The 23,477-nt window shown below is 51.4% G+C and overlaps 1 protein-coding gene and 1 long non-coding RNA gene across 2 annotated transcripts; one reads left to right on the top strand and one right to left on the bottom strand.

Annotated features, from left to right (window-relative positions):
* Positions 1 to 13,405: 13,405 nt before the first annotated feature.
* PPP1R3G (protein phosphatase 1 regulatory subunit 3G) lies at positions 13,406 to 17,540 on the bottom strand. Its single transcript, XM_036868358.1, has one exon. The coding sequence runs from the start codon at positions 17,324 to 17,326 to the stop codon at positions 16,256 to 16,258; it is 1,071 nt and encodes a 356-aa protein (XP_036724253.1). The 5' UTR covers positions 17,327 to 17,540; the 3' UTR covers positions 13,406 to 16,255.
* Positions 17,541 to 17,586: 46 nt separating this feature from the next.
* LOC118903362 lies at positions 17,587 to 21,952 on the top strand. The gene is made up of 3 exons (XR_005021787.1): positions 17,587 to 18,619; positions 19,323 to 19,466; positions 20,310 to 21,952. It is a non-coding gene; the product is annotated as an uncharacterized LOC118903362 (long non-coding RNA).
* Positions 21,953 to 23,477: the final 1,525 nt, after the last annotated feature.

Below are 23,477 nucleotides of genomic sequence, written 5' to 3'. Positions count from 1 at the left end.
GTTTGGGGCCAGGATGGCTGAGCAGACGTAGGCCACCACCTGAGACAGAACAGGGGGGAACACTGTCTGACGCTTTCTCCTGCTAGGTCCAGTCGACTTCAAGTTCAAACAAAGACTAGCGTCTACAAATGTGTCTTTTACCTCCAAATGTTGAAAATAATCATTTCTGTAGATTCGCTTTATTTTTTTTAAAAAATCCACTGGAATAAAGTAGTTTGAAAGACCCTTATAAAGAGACTTTCCCCTTAGCTCTCTGAAGAACAAATATTCTCCTTCTATAGGTAAAGCCTATAGATATATATCATCATCGGGAACAGGAGGGGTAGGGGAAATTTTTCCATATTTAGCAAAAGGTGACACGAGATTAAAAAAACAAAGGGCTGAGGAAAGTTGGTCGACATATTCTGAGAATGTCCTTCCAAGAATGAAACTAAAAGGCACAGTAAAACCTCAACAAGTATACAGAAAGTACACAAGTACATTTTAGAACAGAGGGGCTGCTTTTTTATGAGGGACTTCATGCAAACTGTTGCCCGCTTTCTAGATGAAAGGATAGCTCAGGGATTGAGGCCAGGCTACACTTGTAGCACCAGCTGAAGAAATGACAAGCACTCAGAAAGCAGAAGGAGAAAGCATTTCCTACACCAAGGGTAATGTTCTCTGAGCTTGGGACGGTGTCTCCTGGACACAAAGTGCCTTGATAAATATGGTCAGAACCCAGATGACCAAATCTTGATTGCAGACAACCCTGGGGATGGTTGGAGAACATTTTAAAAGTTCTGCCTGTTAAATTGTGCAGTGGCCTCATGACGGTGGTCACTGCGTGACTCAGAAGCCACGGGAAGCAGCCACGCCATCTGGGTCATGGGCACGGACACAGCTAGTGAGGTCGGCAGACAAAGGCAGGACGCTCTGCTGATGCTCGTTCTTACCAACAAAGGGAACAGCCTACAAGGACTTGTGCTCCGTGCATCCCCGGAGCGCGTCTCGTGTTTGCTCTGTTACAAGAGGATCTGGCACAAAGCTGGAACTTGGTGGAGAAAGCAGGCTTTTCTCCAACCATTTGCCCAGAATCTCTAGGGACAATGGTTCACCTCACCCCTGAGAACAAATAGGATTTTCCCTTGTCAGTCTGTCTGCAGCCCTTATTAGTCCTTCAGGGAACCTTTCATGAAAACGGCTTCTCGTGCTGAAATCTGTTTGGGGAGTAAGATAGATGCTCTTGCTTTTGCTCAAGGGCAAAGCTTTAAGTCCAAAGACCCTCAAGAGAGAACCCAGAGGAGAACTCTGAGATGAATCTGTGTGTGTCTCTACCTGGAGGGACCACTGACACCATAAGAGCGACAGCAAAGAAAGTCGGTGTCTCATTGTCTTGAAATTAGACCACGAGCAAGCGTTGACACCAGTGGAGCTGGAATTGAGCTTGTTCTCAGACTCAACATCCCCGTGCTGACCCAAGGGCCATGTCAGCCATTGGACATGCTGGATGCCCCTTCCAGAGGAGCTGGACTTCCAGGGGTCCAGGCTCGGCAGGAAAACGGCTTCCTATAAGTGACGTGCATCCTTTTCCTACTAAAGTGATGAGCTTTCATAGGAAGTTCAGTGGTACGAAATAGAAACGCTTCCCTCTCATCAGCCAGAAAGTTACAGAGGGTATCACCTAAATGTCAGCGAAACATTGTTAAAATATTTCAGTAGAACTTCCCATCAGTTACCAAGTGAATTCATGTGACTTCATCTGTCTTGAATACAGAGTTCAATAACAGTATAACTGGTTCTGAGTTTTTAAAGGAGTATTTCATTTAGGTGCATATGTGTGGTATACGAAGCACATATAGGATATATGATGAAGGACTCCAATATTAATGCTAAGAGTCTTGTCAAGACTTGCCACATAGACTCTTCCACTCACACTTCAAACAGGTAACATATTTAGGATTATTAATTTGCCAAATTTTATAGTTCTTTTTTTTTTTTTAATTTTATAGCTACTTTATTTATTTATTTATTATTTATTTTTGGCTGTGTTGGGTCTTCGGTTCGTGCGAGGGCTTTCTCTAGTTGCGGCAAGCGGGGGCCACTCTTCATCGCGGTGCGGGGACCGCTCTTCATCGCGGTGCGCGGGCCTTTCACTATCGCGGCCCCTCCCGTTGCGGGGCACAGGCTCCAGACGCGCAGGCTCAGTAGTTGTGGCTCACGGGCCCAGCTGCTCCGTGGCATGTGGGATCTTCCCAGACCAGGGCTCGAACCCGTGTCCCCTGCATTAACAGGCAGATTCTCAACCACTGCACCACCAGGGAAGCCCTAATTTGCCAAATTTTAACACGTATTTTCACTTTAAAAACACAGCCTTACACTTCCTAATGGGACTCTAGAAACAGAAGCTGGTCCAAAGAGGTGAAACGATATATCAGTGACTCAGACTGCAAAAATAAATAAAACAATTCTTTAAAAAAAAAACTGGAAGACAGGAATATGGTGTGATGGGAGGAAAAAAAAAAAAGCCACTGGGCAGGACAGCCCGAGACCCGGGGATGCTATTGCATTTGTGTTCGAGGGGGTCAGCACTGGCCAGACCCCTAATGACCTTTCTAGCTCTAAAAGCTTGCAATTAATCAAAAGGAAAGAAACCATCCTCGAGACCATCTGAAAGCTAGGCGTTTGGTTTGGTTTGGTTTGGTTTTTGTTTTTCCTTTGGCCACACTGCCGGACTTGCGGGATCTTAGTTCCCTGACCAGGGATTGAACCCGGGCCCCGGCAGTGAAAGCGCTGAGTCCCAACCACTGGACCGCCAGGGAAGTCCCTGAGTGCTAGTTTTTGGCACAATTCAGCAAGAAATCTTCAGGATCCATCCCCAGCTTCATGAGGAACTTTGGTGCTGTCTGGGGTCGGCCAGAACATTCAGCCCAGCCCATGGCCCATAAGAATATGAATTTGGGATTAGCTGGGCAGTGAAGCCAGCTGGCCCTCAGCAAAGGCACAGGGAACTCATGGATGGGCCGGGGGGTGGGGGGGCCTCGGCCCCTCGGAACCCTCACCAGCCACCAGTCCAGTGTCTGACCCAACAAGTGTGTTTCCAGCTTCTTCTGAACAAAAAACTTTTCCTCCCTGTCTTCTGCGATCCCTAAAGGAGAATTTGGACCCAGCTGAAAAAGAAAGGGGATGTCTAGCTCTTGCTCACCCAGCAATAACTGTTCCCTCACATGTCTTCCCAACAGGCACAGGGTTAAGAAGAAAGTTCTGAATGTACTCAAGGCAGAGCAAGCAGTTTGGGGAGGAGGCACATGTGGGCCAGGGGTCCCTGCCCCCGAGAATCTGACTTCATTGCTGGGGAGCCCAACACGTGGAGAACAACCAGGAAACGACCAAATGCTGGCCAGGCCGTAAGAGCAAGAGAGCAGCACGGGCCAGAGAGAGCTCAGAGATCCTGGGGCTGGGATAAGCCTCAGGGGAGAGTGAAGAGGCGGTGCAGGAGGGTGGAGAGCGTATCAGTTAGGGGGCAGGGGGACTCCCCTGGCGGTCCAGTGGTTAGGGCTCTGTGCTTTCACTGCAGGGCCCAGGTTCAATCCCTGGCCAGGGAACTGAGATCCCACAAGCCGCATGGCGCGGCCAAAAAAAGGAAAGAAAGAAAAAGGGAGGCAGCACACCGGTGAGTGTTCACGGGGACAGAGGGCAAATCCTGGTTCCTCATCGGCTTCCTGTGGAGAAACTAAGGACAAGGCCTCAAGGTCGGCCAAGCGACAGACACCCCAGAAAGTCGTTCCTTCCTTCATCCTCCAGCTCTGCCTCTTCCTGACGGCATCTCTAAACTTCTGTTTCCTCATCTATGAAATGAAGCTGGTCACATCCTGGACTTACAGGGCTGCTGTCAGGATTGTAAACACATAATGCACGTAAAGTTCTCCTACTGTGTTTGCTACCGAGTAAGCCAGCGGTAACTGGTAGCCGCTTTATCGTTCATTTAGAAACTGTGTCAGACGCCCTAGGGGATGTAGAGATGGACCAGATGTGGAGCCTTCCCTTAATTACAGTACATTTGGCACCGTACTGAAGACATGTGTGTAAACGGCTAAGGGGATAAGTTACCTGGCAGAGTCAGAGATCAGGTAGTGCTGGAAGCGGGGAGGCGGTGAGATACAAAAGGAGAAATTGCTTCCTTCTGAGCCACAGGTTCTGGGCTGAGCAGTCTGAGTCTTACTCAGTGGGAGAGGGAGCATTTCATCAGGGAAGGGTGTCTGCGGCAGATTCACCGGACAGTGATGCAGAGGACGCCCGTGAGTGAAGAGCTGGCCGGGAAACTGATGCCATAACGTAGATTTGCGGGGGCTACAGCCTGGCTGCGGACAGTGGTGGTGTGGACGGGATACGGAGGAAAGAATGAATCCGAGTGACAGGCTTGATGGGAGACTGGAGACACAGAAGAAAGAAGGGAGTGAAGGGACTCAGGTGCTTCAATCCTGAGACGCTGGCAGGGTGCCTGGCCCTCGCTGAGATGCTGAGATCCAGGGCAGCGCTGCAGCCCCTTAAGGCAAACGCGCACACGCTGCACGGCTGTACGTCGACATTTCACATCATCATGTGTGCGCTTTATTTGCAGTGGAGACACTTTGGGGGATCCGCTGTCTCACGAGGGCCCTCCCTGCCCCCTCACAACAGGAATCGGGGGCTCCTGACAACCATTCTGCATCGTGGTCCTTCCCCCACTTCTGGCCACAGCTGATGGAACAGGGATGGACCCCTGACCCAGCGTGGACCCAGTTTTTTCCCTTAGAAACTCAGCACTGGGAGTGAGAGTTCTGTTTCTACCTGAGCTGTGTGCTGGGACTCAAGTGACAGACTCGGGAGGGACAGAGCAGACTTCGATCTCTCCTGGAGACAGAGGCAAGGAGAAATCCAGTCTGCAGGGAGAGAAGACGGCAGCACACAGAGCAGAGACAGTGAGGCAGAGACCCTCCAGATTCCAGGAGCGTCGCATGGGCCTCCAGGCCCGGAGAGGCCCAGCTGCATTCATTCAGTCAGTCAGTCAGTCAGTCAGTCATTTATTTATTTATTTATGGCTGCGTTGGGTCTTTGTTGCTGTGTGCAGGCTTCCTCTAGTTGCAGCGAGCGGGGGCTACTCTTCGTTGCGGTGCGCGGGCTTCTCACCGCAGTGGCTTCTCTTGTTGCGGAGCATGGGCTCTAGGCGCGCGGGCTCAGTAGTCATGGCTCGCAGGCTCTAGAGCACAGGCTCAGTAGTTGTGGTGCACGGGCCTAGTTGCTTTGCGGCATGTGGGATCTTCCCGGACCAGGGCTCGAACCCGAGTCCCCTGCATTAGCAGGTGGATTCTTAACCACTGCGCCACCAGGGAAGCCCCCCAGCCGCCTTTAGATGCCACAGGAGAGCCCGGGACCCAGCACACCAGCGCCCCACTTGCTCAAGCTGGCTTGAGTTCGTTTCTGTAACTTGCAGTTTGGACCACTGACTAATGCTGTGTTTTATTGAAATATGGGGCCTGCAAGAAGTTAGTTCACATTTTCTAGTAGGTAATTTCCCCAGTAAAAAGGGAACTTGGCCCCCGTGTCAGTCCCCCAGAAGAAGCAGGGAACGGGAACTCGATGACAGGACCGAGGTAGGAAGGAGAGGGAGGTTGACCTCTTGTCCAGATATGAAGAGCCTAGCTGTCTAGGGCTGCACCCCTGAGAGGCCCAAGGAGGAAAGGAGGAGCCAGGGAAACTCTCCTCCCTTTCCTGTGGCTGAACTGCAGAGACGCAGTCTCTTCTGTGTCTGTGTCTGTTGCAGCAACAGCGGGTCTGGGTCAGACAGTCCTGGGTTCAAATCCAAGCTCAGCCTCTCTCTTTTTCTTTATTTAATTTTTGTTTTATATTGGAGTATAGTTAATGTACAGTGTTGTGTTAGTTTCAGGTGTGCAGCAAAGTGATTCAGTTATGCATATACATGTATCTATGCTTTTCCAGATTCTCTTCCCATATAGGTTATTACAGAGTATTGAGTAGAATTCCCTGTAGTACACAGTAGGTCCTTGTTGATGATCTATTTTATATATAGTAGTGTGTACATGTCAATCCCAAACTCCTAATTTATCCTCCCCCCCACCTTTCCCCTTTGGTAACCTTTGGTTTGTTTTCTAAGTCTGTGAGTCTGTTTCTTTCTGTAAGTAAGTTCATTTGTATCATTTTTTTAGATTCCACATGTAAGTGATATGATATTTGTCTTTCTCTGACTTAGTACGATCATCTCTAGGTCCATCCATGTTGCTGCAAACGGCATCATTTCATTCTTTTTTATGGCTGAGGAATAGTCCATCGTCTGTATGTACAAGCCCAGCCTCTTACTCGCTGGGCACATTATCCAACCCCTCCGAGCTCAGTTTCTCCAGCTATAAAATAGGAGTAATGCCCATCTCCTAGAGTTGTGTTGGAGTCTCTGAGGTACCCAATAAATAGCACCCTGCCTCCCAACCCAAGTCTTGCACCATCTAAGAAACAAGGTCAGTAGAGACAGAATGCCGTCTTTCTTACTGGTGTGGGCCACAGGGAACAACACTGCCGAGTGTGAGAGTCAGCATGGGTTAAATAAATCCATTTTCCCAAGGAGACCCTCCCAGCAGGAGAGTACACATGCCCTAGTTGTGGCCTCCCTCCCACCCTCAGGAGGATGGGTGACAGATGAGCTCACACAAGCAGGATCCGTGGAGCAGGTCACCGTGGACAGCAGTGAGGGGCGGGCGGGAGGAATCCCTCAGCGTCCATTCCTGACTGACGGCTGTTAGGACTGGGTGAAATCTTCCCGGCAAACAGCACCGCATCCTGGGGGGGATCTAACCAAATCTCAATCAGCCATTCCCCGCAGCAAGAGGGAGACATAAGTGCCGAGCTAGGACACGGTGGGTTTGCCCGCCACTGCACTAGCGGGCTCTGGATCTCAGGGAGCTGTGACGTGGGGTGTGTGGACCTGGGTCTCCCTCCTCTGTGCCGTCCACGCCGTTTCAGGTGCTGCGTGAAGATCTCCAGGTGGCTGGTCAGGACTGTAGCACGTGTTGTTTCCTGCTTTTGACTGTTACAAACACTGCTGTAAACCTCCTGCACGTGTCTCTTGGTGCCCACATGTACACGCTGATGTACGAGTGTGGAGTTTCTGATCAGCGGGTTATGTGTATGGTCGGCTTCAGAAGATGCCGCCAAACAGGTTTTCAACGTGACAGTCTCACTCCCTGGACGTCTGGACATATTTGCTCGTGAAACAGGTTTGATGTAAAGGGGTGGATGGACAGACCAGGCTCTAGGCTGAGAAGAAGCTCCCTGCGGTAGAAGGCAGCAGCCTTTGTCCAAAGACCACCCGCGCCCTCCAGCACGAGGAAGACCCACCTGAGAGAAACAGGCAGGGCCACGTTGGCCTCCCAGCCCTCCCCTAACAGAGATTCTCACAGCACCCACCCCAGGGATGCCGAGTGTCAGATTTATGGGGGGAAATGGCATTTCCTTACGTGTGTGGAGCTAGCTGGCTGGGGCTTGGAGAGGAAAGGAAGGTGGAAATGTGAGCACAGACGCAGCTCGGGAGTCGTCCACGCAAAGCTCCAACCATCCCGAACGTGAGCTCCGTGACAGCCACGCCCCGCAGGTCTTAATCCCCACATGTCCCAGGGCCACGGCTGTGCCTGCCGCATGGGCAGTGCCTCATCGACACTTGCAGAGAGAGTGAATGGATTCCGACAAGCTGACTCAGGGCATGCTGGCCACTGCTGGGGGGGCACAAAAAGAATTAGACACAGTTCCCACACACACACACACCCCATGGAGTTCGTAGCCTCTTTATAAGAGAACAGAATGTTGAAAAATTTTTGGAGGACAGGGTGACAGACAGGAGAATCAGCCCCAACAGAGACTGACAAGGAGCAGCTTGAGGGGAAGGGGGTGAGTCAGGAGTGGGCGGTCACAGAACCGAAACAGGCCACAAAGAATGGCTGTTCAACAATGTCAGACAGCAGTCAACAAACAGGAGGCCCCCAAACGTAGCTGCTTAACATAGGGCGGATAATCTCTGAAGAAGCTGTTGCAAGGAAATGCAAAGATAGAAGTCAGATGAGCATATGTACATTGTACAGATATCTGTGTAATACACAGGTAATATACATCCCGTCCTGTGAACAGCAGAAACAACTGGCTGTCTGCCCAGGTACCAAGAACAGTCTGTCAGGTTCTCACAGTGGGAGCCCCTACAATTTGTTCCCCAAATTAGAAGATTCATTCACTCTTCCCCTGTTCAGATGAAGTCAGACGGTTTCCATCCTCATAACGGAGCCAGTAGAAACCAGCCAGCAGAGGCCGGAGAGAAAGAGGAAGGTGCTGAGAACAAGGTGTGTGCTTGGCACTCACTCCACGAATAACTCCCCTTCATGCTCACAGCTGTGCGGTGCGGCAAGAGTTACTGCCCCCATTTGGCAGACGTGAAAACTCCTGCTCACGAGGGAAGGGACATATTTGAGAGCGCACAGCCAGCCAGGCCGAGCTGTGTCCGCTGCCAGCCGGGCTCACCTGGAGCAGGTGCATCTGTCCCACGTGAGGCCACCTCCCTGGTGGCTAAGCGTGCTTCCCCACTAGCACGGCGCCTCACGACGCTGTACACGCTTCGCAATGGCAGGTTTTCTTTTCTTAAAAAAAGTTTAATTGGACGTTGTTGTTATTAACTTTTTATTTGAAATGGTTTGAAGCTCACAAGAATTTGCGGAAAAAGCAGAGAATTCCCCTATATACTTCACATAGCTTTCCACAGTGATAGTATCTTCTGTAACCTTAGTACATTATCAAAACCAGGAAATCAAAGCTGGGACAGTACTATCAGCTCAGGGTTCTCCAGCCTCAGCACTGAGATTTCAGGACCCCTTTGCTGGGGGCCGTCCTGTGCGTTGTAGGATGCTGGCAGCATCCCCAGCCTCTGCCCACTAGGTGCCGGTGGCCGCCTTGCCCCCCGGCCCCCATCCCAGTTGTGACCACCGGATACGTCCACAGACTCAGTGACAGCTTTCAAAGTCCCAAATTGCTTTACATTCTTTATTCAAATCAGGACTTTGGGTTCAGCATTTTTTTAGGTGCGACACATACAGAAATATCACCATACAGCAGAGCAGCAAACAGAAAATTTCCCAAAAAATCCTTAGAATTGAAAAGACATTTTCAAACCACAAAAATATAATCATCCTTTTAAAAACCGAGGAGAAACACAAGGGCTGGGTTTGCACTACAGTAGTTCTCAGTTTAAATAAACAGTATCAAAAATCACATTCACAGACATCTGTTACTCACCCCAGACATTGCACGGGGCACATTGCTCGGGCAGATTTCAAAAGGCAGGGTAATGAGGTTATTTTCTCTCACATTGTTAGAAGGAACTGTACAAAATTCCATATAATCACATTAAAATATCCTGTCTGGAAGAGCGCCCACTCTTGCCACTGCCGCGTGGCTGATAAAGGACCACTCGGGCCCCCTGGTTCCAACTCGCGAGGGCAGGCTCTGTGCCCCCAACAGCCATGGTCATCTTGGACCCTGAGATCCACCCCTACCCCACACAGGGCTGGGAGCCCCTGTCGAGTCAGAGCTGTCACAGGCAGTCCCCTGAGAGAGCTCGGGGATCCCAGACATTCCTGGGTGAGCTACATTGCACTTTCAGACCCTGGAGGAGTGACGTGGGTGTTTGGTGACATTGCAGTGGCCGTGGACCTCAACCACGCCGGGCTCTGGGCTCACCTGCGGAAGTCAGACCATCGCTCACAAAGGGAGCGCCTTCACACAAGCCGGAACTTGTTGCCAGACAATGCCCAGCCTCCGCTGTCACATACAGGTAACACGTCACAGGTGTCTGCCAGGGCCCCTCATGCCTGTACCTACAGAGGATGGTGCCGACGGCTTCAGAAACCCTTGGCTCTAACAAGTTCATCTGGTGAGGTCTCCTGAGCCACCTGGATGTGGCAGAGTCGAAAGCAAAGGCCCAAGATGCTAGGCCTTGGCCTTCACAGCAGCCTTCAGCCCCCTCGGCCCAGGCCAGGGCCTCGGGGCAGGGGAGGCTGCCACAGGCAGGCCCAGGCCCAAAGCAGCGCTTCCTCCCCTGCACCTTCTCCTGGCTCCATCCTGGTGGGCCAGGCAGGGCAGGGCAGCCCCCAGCTTCAGAACTCAACACCTTAACACAGCCGTTTTGAAGGTGTTTCCTCGGCCAGAAAAACTAGTCTTTCAGGGCAATCACACCAATAGAGAAATTCATTTTACTGACTATCTGGTCAACAGCAAAGTCCAAAATCACTCAGGATCTGGTAACAACAGCAACCTCTAGTTCAGATCTGGGGGTCGGGGGGGCGGGGAGGATGGGAGCTAAGCAGGGGACTCACAGATTTTTCTAAACGCGGACTATTTTTTTTTCCAAAAGAACATATTGTGTATTTCATTGTTAAGGACTTGCCTGCAATTTAGTATCCATTTATATCTGTACTTATCCACATAATATCAATTTTTAGATATCCCAGGGACCTTCAGACTGAATTAGATTTATATTTACAATCCTAATACAACAAATAGACCTCACTAATTTCAGGGTCGGCACTTCATTGTGACATGGGTAACACACAGGCTTTGGGACTTTCTGGCTGAAAAATATAATTTTATAAACAACATGGCTTAAGTCTGTGCATAAAAACACAACTTCTTAACCAGACTGAAAGGGACACACAAATGGAATTCTCTAGGCCATTTAAAGTGGTTCTGAATATAAACGCACATTTCCTTTTATATAATGTAAAAATGAGACAAAACCGAACTCCCTCCGAGAAATAGTAACCTCTTCCACCTACTCAGGGTATGCAAGATCCTGCTTCAGCTGCCCCAGAACAGCCTCCTGATAACAGGGGTTCTTCACCCAAAGCTGTCCAGAGAGGCGCTGGACCCACAAACACTCTAGAGAGCCCTGCCGGGGGCCCCTATAAAGACCATGAGTTTCCCATGACCATAAACTTCTTGTCTTTTGGAGTGGATGTTTCCTCAACAGAACACATGTAGCTCTTTGTAGAAAGGCCTTCTGTGGGATGTGCTCATGCGTTTTTCAACTTGGAGATTAAATGTTCCAAGCTTAGTTCACGAAACCCACCCGCTTTCAATCTTTATTCAATTCAGATTTTCAGACCGAGTTTCCCATTTTGGGATACTTTAGGATGCTGTTGGTTCTCCTGGGGCAGTGACTTGAGCTAACAAGTTTCAGAGAACCTGAGCAGTGCCAACAATATGAATGGGATGAGTAATGACACTGCTCTCATTTCTTTAAGTCTGTAAGTGTCTCTAAAATGTCTTTGCTTTACCAGAGGTGTTTGTGTATCTAAAGATTTTCCGGGCTGAACTGGCTCTGAACTCATGACCTAAATAGACTTCTACTCTTCTGTTAGATCCACCAGGCACACCTCACTAGCCCATCTTAAAAGCAAGCCCTTGATCTTCGCCATCTCAAAAAATCTCCATTCAGCCCAAATGTCACTCACTTCTTTCCTTGCCAAAATGTGTCTACTCAAAGGGGACAAAGCCAAAGAACTAAACTCTACAAGATGCAAATACAACGTCTCCCAAAAAGATTTAAAGGCGTGTAGGTCCTAATGAACCTAAAGTTATAGTGTTAGCTCTCTAGCAACCAGCCCTTGGAGGGTTAAAGGACCATTTAAGGCTGCGTCCTGAAAATCTCCCCGATCAGGGGAAGGGAGTCCAAAGGGGAACAAGGAAACACAGCAGGTCACCTAGTGGAAAGTGTCCATCACTAGTCCCGAGGAGAAGCCAGGGTCAGCCTCTTCCGGGGGTTTCCAGGCACCGGCCCGCTTATTGACAATAAGGCCAGGATGGCCCTGTAGGAGGACAGCTGGGGTCACTGGCCTGGGCCCAGGTTGTCGGTTTCTGCCCTGCTCCCAGCCCCTTGCCGCTGTGACTGTACAAAACACAACCCCCATCCTGAAGACTGTCCAGGCCTGGCATCACGGGGACTGACCGGGCAAAGCTGGACAGCAAACAGCTCACTGTTTGCCAGGGCTGCCTGTTAAGTTACCACATGCCACGGTGCCCTCTTTGAACCTATAAACCCGTGTCCACTGCATGAGCCGAAAAGGCACGTCTGTCAGTTCCATGTCACACGAAGGCAAAGCCTGCCATTTCCTCCTGAAGGCTGTTCCTTGCACTCCTGACACAGTACACACGACACAGACCACAATTCCCCAAGTGCTCCAAGCCACATGTTCCTAAGAAACAAGCAAATGAGTCGGGGAATGAGATAACTTAGCATACTAAAATGTGCAAAAACCGTTGTACCAGAAAGCAGAAATACGGACGACTCGTAAAATGATATAGCAAGAGTCCAACACAGATCTCCAAAAATGAAATGAGCAGGTTCTGCGTGGCTCAAAACCCACCGCATCACCAGGGAAGCCCTGCCCCGCTCAGGGCAGAAGGAGGGCCCGGCAGGTGAGGGCACGGCCAGGTGGAAAACGCACTGCGCACCTGTCAGAAGGTTCCCGTCCCTACAGCCCAGGCTCTGGATGACAAATGCCCACTCCCTGGTGCTGCAGGAAAGCTGCCTGAGCTGCGGCCCTCCTGCCTGGACAGAGACACTTGGTGGCCCCAGCGCTCGACCAGCTCCCAGGCTCCAGTGCCCACACCCTGGAGCGGGGTCCCGGCCTCCCCAGTTAGGTCTTGGAAGCGACTGGTCACCTTGCTTCATAAACCTGGGGCTTATCAGGAGACATTTGTTCCATACAGAAGGCCACATTTCCAGCCACTGCTTCTGACACGTGTTTGGTTTTTTTTTTGTTTTTTGTTTTTGCCACACCACACAGCTTGCAGGATCTTAGTTCCCGCACCAGGGATTGAACCCGCGCCCTCGACAGTGAAAGCGCAGAGTCCTAACCACTGGACCGCCAGGGAATTCTCTTCTGACACTGTTGTTTAGATTGGAACACACACTTCATTCAACATCCCCTGACCCAGCGATCCATGGACCCCCTTGCTTATAGAGAAGAAACTGGAGTCTGTCTGGTGGAGGTCAGGATCATTAGCTGAGCTAAGCAGAACTTAGTTTTTGATCACTAGAGCTGGGTGAGATGTTGAAGCTATTACATTTTCAAGTAGAATGACCCTCACTTATCAAGTTGTGATAAATATGACCACAAAAAGCCAAGCTGCATTGTGGGAATTTTGCTTTGGAGATAAGTGTGTGTGTGTTCATTCCATTCAGGAAATACACTCGTAAATACTTCCTCAGTACTGCCTCTTCCTTTGAAACTTTTCAGAAACAAACAAAAAGACCTATTTTAACGTCCTTACATTTCTTCACAAAGTGAAGTCTACAATAAAAAGTTGGCACTTCATAAAATAAAACTGACATTTAGAAGACTGCCAGTTCTAGGATTTTGAAAGGCTATAACCACATGCAGAAAAACTGGGCTACTGAAAATATTTTACAAATTTCTGAACCTTAGAAGAGCTTTTCTCCAAGATTTATGGGAGAACAAAACTAGATTTCCTTTCCCAACAGCCACGTTTGAAGTTCTTATATTGTTAAATAAGTACTCTTAAAATTGTTTGAATTCCAAAATATACTTTTGAAAATCAGTAATGGTTTTTATAAGAATAAAATTTTTGCTGTAAATACCTCTTAAAAATCCATTTCTTATGTATTTTATTCTAGATTTAATGGGTTACCATTTTAAAAGATACCAGACAAGAGGCTCTCTATTTTGATCATTATATTGTGTTCCTAATTTAATTTTAAGTAATCTAAAACAATTCAAAAGAGTGCATTACTACCATATAAACTAGCATTTCAAACTGTCTTATAGGCCATATACACTATCAATACTTTTCAACTAAAATGTATTCATAAATACATAAGAAAAACATAAAATGTATTTAGGTGTTGTTATTATGCAATAATGTGCTTTTAAAAAGGAAGTGATATACCAGGCCCAATACCAGACATAGAATGAAAAGGCTTGATTGCATTTGTATTTAGTAGCAGAAAAATAAGTTATGTAATTCTAATAAATGCTTGTTGTTATTGATTTTTTATAAGCACACGTGAATTAGGTATTGTTTCATCCACGTGACCATTTTTTAGTCTGCTTTACTCCAAGAGTAAATTGTAATTCATTAACTTTATGGCTTTCCACTAATAAATTGGTACTTCAATTTTTTTTCATGATCAGTTACCCCTGGCAAATACTGCTATAGTCAAAAAGGATGTCTACAAACCAGAGTTCAATCTAAATATTCCTATAGCTTGAGACATCCCATTTTGAGGCATCGAAATATCTGGCAGTTTTTTGTAGCTTGATGTTAATTCAGATGGGTGCTATATTTTAGCTGCCTTGACTTTCTGTTATTTCTTAGAAGTAAGAAGCAGGTAGATTCTCCTCCCCAGTACAGTAATAATTGTACATTTGGTGTCTTAGTGTTTACTGTAACCAGCCAAGTTTCCTGAGAGTAATGTAACCAGTTTTATCTTTACCCAAAGGAGGTTCACTTCAAGTGACAAATTTTACGAAAAGTTTAACTGCTTTATTAAGTATGACTCTCAACATATAGTTTAAAAAAAAATACTACTTCTCTAGAGCAGGGGTTGGCAGACTTCCTATAAAGGGCCAGATAGTAAATATTTTAGACTTTGCCATATGGTCTCTGTTGCATCTGCTCTACTCTACTCTTGTAGCAGGAAAGCAATCATGGATAGTATGTGAATGAACGTGCATGGCTGTGTCCCTATAAAACTTTATTTATGGACACTGAAATTTGAATTTCATACAATTCTCATGTGTCACGAAAATAGTATTCTTCTTTTGAATTTTTCCAAATATTTAAAAATGTAAAAAACATTCTTAGCTCTCAGGCCCTACAAGAACAGGCTTCAGGCTGAATTTGGCCCATGGGCTGTAGGATACCTACCCGGGTTCTTAGGAAGCAACAGTGAAACAATCCCTCCTTAAAGATCAGCATTACAAAACCAACTGATTGTACTAGCCCTGTGCTCGAACATGTGAAAACCAGAGAAAGACAAGTTACCAAGGCAGGACCAAGGTATGAAGAAATCCAGTCCTCAGGAGGCCCGCCAGCCCTGATCTTGGCATCCACAGCCATCAGCAGTGAACGAAGAAGGCCAACCAGGCTGGTGCCCACCGGATTCGGAGCAGGATTTTCTTGCTGGGCATGCTTCATCATTCAAGCCACCACTCCCTGCTGTGGCTCCAAGAGGGACAGAAGGCCACCTTTCCGTCCCTCATCTCCCCGGCCTGGAGTCCAGCCACCGAGAGTCCGGCTTCTCTGACTGCTAATGGCCCAGGAGTCTAGCAGCTACGATGTGCTTTGCCTACACATCGCGGCTGGAGGCTGGAGGCCAAAGACCGCCTCCGACGGCTCACCGCCAAGGCCTGCCGATTACGCCGGCATTTCAACTCACCAAGCATCTTATTTTGCCCGGGGAAAGAACGACTTCTCCAGAACACTTTTAAGAACGCTCTAGCCCATTGTGGGAAATCTGGGCCTTTCCACATCAGACAGGAGGGATGAAAGAAGGGAAATCTGAAAATATTGTTGTTTGACTATTTTAAAGTGCAGCATCATCCGCTGAAGAAGATGGCCCGGCTGCCAAGGTCTCCCAAACTGCCGGGAGCTGAAATACCAAGTAACAGACGTGCACGTGGCCTTTACTTTTCAAAAGGACATTTGTACGCAAGTGCACGAGCCTCAGCAAACATTTCCCAGATCCTACGTAAGAGAAAAGGACTGCCCGGCCAAGGCCCCACCTGGTTTTCTCGAGAAACAGGCCGCGGGCTCCCGCGGGCCCGCAGTTCACGCCGTCCCTCGCCGCGAGGCGGCGGGATGCTTCGACGGTGCCCTGAGACCCGAGGGGACGTCCACAGTTAAAAACACATCCCAAGGTTTTGCAGCCTCGCTCCGGAGTCAGGAGCCTTTTTCGTGGAGAAAGCCACTGCTCGGAATCTTGAGGATTTCTTCCCATTCGACGCGCGGCGAGAACTCCAGAGGCCAAAGCGACGGGAAAGCGGCCGGGAAGGTAGAGCGCTTCGCCGGGTAGGGCTCCGTGCCCGCTGGCGGGATCTGTCTGGGGTGCGAGCTTGCGGGGAGCGGCTCCCTCTCTCCAGGAGGATGGCGCTCCGCAAAGCGTCGCGGCTGCCCCGGCTCCGCGCGCCGCCGGCCCCTTCCCGCGTCGCTGCCGAGGACTGCGGGCTCAGCGCGCGTCGGCAGGGCGCACGTAGCGCAGCGTGTAGTTGGCCCCCGCGTTGTTGTCCCAGTACTCGCCCTGGGCGCAGCGGTAGCGGACGGCGAAGTGGACGGCGGCGCCCGGAGCGTCCGCGTCCTCCCCCTCCTTGGGCTGCAGGCCCGGCGGCAGGCACAGCGCGAAATGGAAGCGCTCGGCGCTCGGCTCCTCCTCGGCCTCCCCCGGCTCCCCCGACGGCGCCTCTGGAGGCGGCGGCTTCCCTGGCTCGGGCCGCAGCTCGGCCGGCACGTCCAGGAAGGAGCGCCACTCGGTGAAGGTGTAGCGCACGGCCACGACGCGCGGCCCCGGGCAGCCCAGCACCCGGCCGGAGCCGGTCACCTCCGCGCCCCAGGGTGCCGAGCACTGCACGCGCTCCAGGCACACGCGCTGTCGCCGCAGGCGCTCGGCTGCGGCGCTCGGCCCGGGGAGCTCGAAGAGAGGCCGCAGCCGGGGAGGCGGTGCGCGGAGGGGCGCGGCCGCCGCCGCCGCCGCGGCCAGCAGGCCCGGGAGCTGCTCCAGGTCCTCGGCGCGCGCCGGGAGGCTGCACAGGCGGGAGAGCACGGCGGGCGGCACCTGCGGCTCCTCGGCCTCGCTGAAGTGCTTCACGCTGGCCAGGCTCAGCCCCAGCGCGTCCGCGAACTGCACCCGCTTCTTGCACTTGGCGCAGCAGCCCGGGCCGTGCGGCGCGTCCTCGGCCCTCTCGCCGCCCTCCGCATCCGGCCCCGGGGCAGGCGGCTGCCGCCGCTGCAGGAACGTGGCCGCCTGCAGGGTCGGGTCGGCGGGCAGAGAGCAGGAGCGCGCGCGGCAGCGGCAGCGGCGGCGGCTTCCCAGCGGCTCCTCCGGCTCCCGGGGGGCAGCCTCTCCCTGCGGGCACGGGGACTCGGCGTCGGGGCTCGGGGCCGCCGACGTGCCGCCGCCGTCCCCGCCACCCTCGGTGCAGAGGATGCCCGGGGCGGGCGGCTCCTCGGCAGGCGGGGTGTCTTCAAAAGGCGCAGGTCCCGGCGCCTCCAAACTTAGCAGCAGCGCCCGCGGGGGCTCCATGACGCCGTCTGGCCCCGGGACTTGTTCTCTGGAGACCTGACGCCTGGGGTGGTGGAAGAAGCGCGCAGCGCCCGCCCCGGCCCGAGCGGAGAAGGCAGTCCCAGCCGGGAGGCCCCGGGTTTTAGCCGGGGTGCCCAGCGCGGAGCGGGAGGAGGATGAGGGCCGGGCCGGGGCCGGGCGCGGCCGCTCGGTGTCGCGCCTGCCCGCGGCGGGGGAGGGCCCGGCGCCCGGAGGCGCGGCCGCTGGGCCCGGGCGGGCGGGGTCCGAGGGCTCCGCGGAGACGGGGGACGGCGCGGAAGTCGGGGCTCCCTTTCACCCCCTCCCGCCCAGCGGGCCCGCGCCCGCCCTGCCTCCGGAGCTCCAGGTGAACTCGCGCTCAGCTTCCGTCGTTCTCCAGTCCGCAGAGTTGGCCCCGCGGGTCCCGACGGGCCTGCCCTCTGGAGGGTCGCAGGGCGGTCTCCTCCCGGCGGTCGCATCGGCCCAGGAGGTCCCCGGGGCAGGCGCACAACTGCGGGAAACTCGCCAGCGGGGACGGTATCTTCCTTCCTCCCCAAGTTCTGGGCGCTCGGAAGCGGGCCCGGCCCGGCGCGGGGGGCACTCGGACCAGTTGTGGGGCGGAGGCGGTGCGGGGACGCGCGGGGCCGGGGCCGGGGGGAGGCGGGCCGCCGCCAGCCGAGAGCGACCGGAGGCCATTCCCGCGGGGCCCGGGGGCACGTCCCCGCTCCTCCCCTCGTCCCGCCCGCCGCGCTCCGAGCTCGGGCCTGAGCAGAGGGGCCCTCGGGACGCGCGCCACAGCCCCGGCCGCCCGGAGCGGGGGCCGCCGCTCGCCGCCCGCCTTCCAGGGACGCGAACCCGGGCGGGGGGGGCCGGGGGGAGGGGAGGAGACTGGCCGAAGTGTTTTCTCGCTGTTGGTTTTGCTTTGCTTCGTTTCTAGGGCTGACTCCACCTGCCTCTAAGTGGGGGCTTCTCAAACTCTGGCGCGCGTCAGCGTCATCTGGCGGGGGTGTGCGAGCTCACGGCTGGGCCCTACCCTAGGGCTTCGGAGTCAGTAGGCCCGGGATGGGCCCCAAAGTATTTCTAGCAAGAACGTGCTGATGCCGGGTCCCCTTGCTGGGATCTTTCGGGCCCGCCCGTGCCCGGTGTGGAATGCCGTGGCGGCATCTCAACTTGGGGACTTACAAGAGGCCCCAGATACACCTGGTTTGTCAAGATGGAACAACATCAAGATTTGGGGAAGAAGGTGGGAACTCCCTGGCGGTCCAGTGGTTAGGACTTCGCGCTTTCCCTGCGGAGGTAAGCCGGGAGGTGTGGGGGAAAAAAAAAAAAAGATTTGGGAAAGAAGATCACTGTTTTTACATTAACGTAAACATTGACGTATTATGGAGTGAAGTACAAACTTTGCCAATTATCTTAAAGATGAAATAGGACTTCACAGAGACTGTGAGGTTGTGGTGACCCTCTTGGGCTCCGACCTCATTGCGGCTGGAGCTGCTCCAGGGCGGGGACAGGAGGGAGACGAACTTACTTAAGGAGGCCCCGCTCGCAGGGCCCTCGGGCTGTGGTCGCAGCCCTGTCCCACTCTGTTTGGCGGGAACGTCGGAGGTCCCACCCTCGGGGCGCTCTCCATATATCGGGGGAGACCAAGGTTAACCAGAAAGCCACACGGGTACATAGAGAGTCAGCCCCTGCAGCAGATGCTAAGAAGGTGGGATCCGACCTGGTCAGGGAGGCCGGGGAGCCTCTGTGAGGGAGGAGATTGGGGGCAGCAGTAAGGCTGCAGGGGGGCACCTTTCAGCCCTACAGAGAGGCCCTGGGGGAAGGGGAGGGGAACGTGCAAGAGTGGCCGCAGGCGGCGCCTCCTTCCAGGATCCTAAGGCAGCCTCTGACTATTGTAGCCGGCCTGGGGCTGGTACCCATCTTGCTCGCAGGTGTCCCACCCCTCCCCCAGGCGGCCGGCCCCCTCATCCAGAAGAGCTCCTGTCTCATCCGACCCTAGGAGGGGTTCAGGAATGAGCAAGTGACCCAGCCAGTAAGACGCGAGGGGGACGTCCGAGAGGAAGCTTCCATCCTTTTGCCAAGAGGAGGTGCGACGGTGCTATAGCGCCCACGACAGTCGAGGCCACCTTGCCAACCTTCAGAGGTGACGCGATTCCTGAGCGTGGGAAACACAGGGTCCTTGAGGCACTCGGGTTTCTCAGTGTGAAGGCTACTGGCATTGTGAGCAGGACAGTTCTTTGTTGTGACCGTCCGCTGCAAACAGTCTGAGATCCTTAACATCCATGAGCCCTACCCTCAAAATGCCGCTAGCAGCCCCAGGAATCGTGACAACGGAGAAATCCGTACCCCTGTTTGCAAACACCCCAGCTTGGGGGGTGGCACGGCCCCTCCGTCACTGAGAACCAAGGAGCTTGGTCTTTGGACCTCCTACCATGTGAGGTTTCAAAAATAAATAAATAAATACAACCTTCTGGTTCAATCAGCGTGACTGGGCTTTCTGCCGCTTGCAGACCAGTGTCCTAACAGGACGGCATTATTATCATAATTTTGAAAGAAAGAGTAAATGGAGCCTCACAGAGGTCAAGGGATGTGCTCTCAACTCGTAGGGGGTAGAGCGGGATCCGGCTCCAGGTGTAACCCCAGAGCTTGGCCGTTTCCTCCCTGTCTGCTTGCCCTCCAGTCACGTGGAAGTTTCTCTGAACTTTCCTGTTCTCCGTTTTCTCCTTCCCACCAACTTCCCCCAAAAGAACAAACCTGGCTGATTTGTTTGGTGGGGGGGGAAAAAAATGAAGGGGCAAAAAAACAAAGGATAGGATATTTATGTGGACAAAAACTGATATATACAGAACACATCTCTGTGTGTGCCTGGCGTATTTCTGGAAAGATCTTGTCGACAGAGGAATGGCTCTGGGGAGCTGTACCAAGGGACTGGGGGCGAGAGGTGGGAGGGAAACTCGCTTTTCATGGAATTCTTTGTCTCGTGCAGATGTCTTGTGTGCAGCCCTGATGGAGGAATCCTAGCCTGCTGTGACACCACTGTGCACATCTACGTATGCTCCAGACCCCTCACCCGACATCATGTGACTCCATCCGCTTTCACACCCTCCTGTCTAGTCCCCTTCAGATGACATTTTCTGCAAAGCTCCCCTAGGAACCCCCTGGGCTGATGTGAGCCGAGGCAGCAGGGCCCCAGGCCTGCCTGAGAAAGGGCAGTTCTACCTGGTTTACACACTGGGCTTTGCCAAGCTTTGGTTTGAGCAAAGCATTCCACAGCAGAACCACAAATGTCACCATCACCATCCTCACCATCATATTAAAACCAGCACTCTCGAGGACGCTCTTCCCTTGAAAGTACTGGTGCTCTCCTCGTTGCCTGGAGCGTCCTGCCACCTCCACTTACTGAACTTGCCTGGTCTTTAAGGCAGTTTCCAAATTTTTGCCTCCTTTGGGACGTTTTTCTGGAACAGCCCAGTTAGTAATGATGACTTCTGCTCCGAGGCAGATTTATGGTGAAACTACGGACGCGTAAGTGTTCTCGGGCCCCTTCTGATGTGTTCGCATAGTCATGCAATGAAGTAAAATACATATTTTATGGCAAGATAAGAAAAATTTAAACGTCCATTTTTTTCTCTGCTCATTTGGACCTCCTCACTACCCCTTAGAGTGTATTTCGCCTCTGCGTTAACCAGACCTCCTTAGGAGATACCATTCCTTCTTAATCTTACAGAGTCAGGATGACCCACTACTTGCTTTGTATATGCAGATCTGGATTGTATAAACTGTAAATAATACATCATTTGACGTATAACCCTTTGTCTCAAAAACTTACATAACTGTGCTTTGACAGTCCTCAGAGCTTTCTGAAAGACTGTCTCCCCGATTAAAATTGTCAGGTTGGCCTGAATAAAATTTTCCATTTCTTTATTAGATCAACTATCAGTTTTTTTCCTCAACATAGTTTTTTTCATCAACAATACCATCTTAACAAACAACCATATATATGTAGAGAAGAGACAAGACAAGGAAAGGAGGTTTATAGTTTTAGGAGTGGCGAACCCAGGAAGACAAATATATGAGAGAAACTCATGGAAGATAAGGGTTGTCTAGTAAGGTTTGTTGTGTAGATTCCTCTGGTGCTGTCTCTGGGCTGATAAGAGCCTAGAATCAATGAGTCTATGAGTTCTCCTCCTCTTCCTGGTATGAGGGAGGGAGACAGCTTCGCAAATGGAAATTATGTCCAGCTTTTAGCCAGATTCGGGGAGGGCAGAGAGGGTTTTTTTCTTGATTTTCTCAACGTTGTTTCTTGATTTTCTTCAGCTCAAAATAATCCTTATGCCAAAGTGGCACATTTTGCGGTGGCCTGTTCTGATGCCCTCCAGTGTTGAGTGTGATCCCCTGTCCTTTAGCCTGGGCAGGGCCTAGAGATGCCTTCCTACTCGACAGTGATGGGGTGTCACTTCTGTGATTAGGTCTCTTGCTGGCACTGAAGAAGCCAGCTGCCATGTTGTGAGATGCTCTGGGGAGGCTCGTGGGGAAAGGAATACTTTTTGATGGTTATCATGTGAAATAGAATTGATCAGAGCCCTGGGGACTTCCCTGGAGGTCCAGTGGTTGAGACTTCGACTTCCAATGCAGGGGGTGCGGGTTTGATCCCTGGTCAGGGAGCTAAGATCCCACATGCCTTGCAGCCAAAAAACCAAAACATCAAACAGAAGCAATATTGTAACAAATTCAATAAAAACTTTAAAAATGGTCCACATTAAAAAAAAAATCTAAAAAAAATTAAAAAGTTGATCAGAGTCCTGTGTTTGGGGGCACAAACCTATAATACAACTTTTACAGCTGATATATGAAGGAAACCTGAAGGGGATGTTCCAAAATGTTCCTACAAAAATATAGGGGGAAAACATATGATAGAAGCATTTTAGGCAATTAAAAAATTATGTTTTCTGGAGTTTGTGATGTTTGTGGTATAGGTTAGGTTTTTAATAATTTATACTTTGTTGTTATTTATTTCCTTATTCTAAATATTCATATTCTCACCTAATTTTTACTTGTAATTTTGTAATCTTTTTCTTAAAGAAGCCTCCCTTCTCCCCTGTCCACAATTATGTTTCAGCCTCCATATAACCGGGATTTGCCCTTTTTTTTTTTTTTTTCCTAGTTCTGTTTTTATTTAAAATTTCGGGGACTTCCCTGGCGGTCCAGTGGTTAGGACTCCACATTCTCACTGCCGAGGGCCCGGGGTTCAATCCCTGGTCAGGGAACTAAGATCCCATAAGACACACGCACGGACAAAAAAACCAAAAATACAATTTCGATGTTTTGTTTCTCAGGGATTTTTTTGCATTAATTTGGATTTTTTAAATATTGAATTAAAATATTATTTATCTTGATTGCTGAGTTTTTTGGTGCCCCTTAAATTTTGTGCCCAAAGCAGGTGCCCAACTTGCCTCACCTGAGTCCTGGCCCTGTTTCTTGGAGGTAGGTGAAGCAAAAGCTGAGAGATGTTTTCTTCCTCAGCAGCCCATCCTGACTCCTTGGGTTAAGGTTTTTGTTTTGTTTTGGCTGCACTGCGTGGCTTGCAGGATCTCAGTCCCCCGAGGAGGGATTGAACCTGGGCCACAGCAGTGATAGCACCGAATCCTAACCATTAGACCACCAGGGAACTCCCGGCTTAAGGTTTAATTTAATGTGGTCTTGAAAAAAAAATTTTTTAAGTGTATGTACCATATGCCTGTACATGCACAGAGTATATTTGAAAAGTTATTTTAATTAATTAATTTATTTATTTTTGGCTGCATTGTGTCTTCGTTGCTGCGCACGGGCTTTCTCTAGTTGCGGCGAGCGGGGGCTACTCTTCGTTGCTCTGCGCGGGCTTCTCATTGCGGTGGCTTCTCTTGTTGTGGAGCACGGGCTCCAGGCGCACGGGCTTCAGCAGTTGTGGCTCGCGGGCTCTAGAGCGCAGGCTCAGTAGTTGTGGTGCATGGGCTTAGTTGCTCCGCGGCATGTGGTATCTTCCCGGACCAGGGCTCGAACCCGTGTCCCCTGCATTGGCAGGCGGATTCTCAACCACCAGGGAAGCCCTGAAAAGTTATTTTAAAAACTAGTAATACAGCATGCTTTGTGGGAGGGCAAAGGAAATGACAGGGAG

The sequence above is a fragment of the Balaenoptera musculus genome, chromosome 11 (assembly GCF_009873245.2).
Source record: "Balaenoptera musculus isolate JJ_BM4_2016_0621 chromosome 11, mBalMus1.pri.v3, whole genome shotgun sequence".
NCBI lineage: Eukaryota > Metazoa > Chordata > Mammalia > Artiodactyla > Balaenopteridae > Balaenoptera > Balaenoptera musculus.
This window is presented reverse-complemented; position numbering and strand designations above follow the sequence as displayed.

What these genes read in the sequence shown, in the direction of transcription:
- PPP1R3G (XM_036868358.1), bottom strand. Translation starts at nt 17,326, where the DNA reads ATGGAGCCCCCGCGGGCGCTGCTGCTAAGTTTGGAGGCGCCGGGACCT.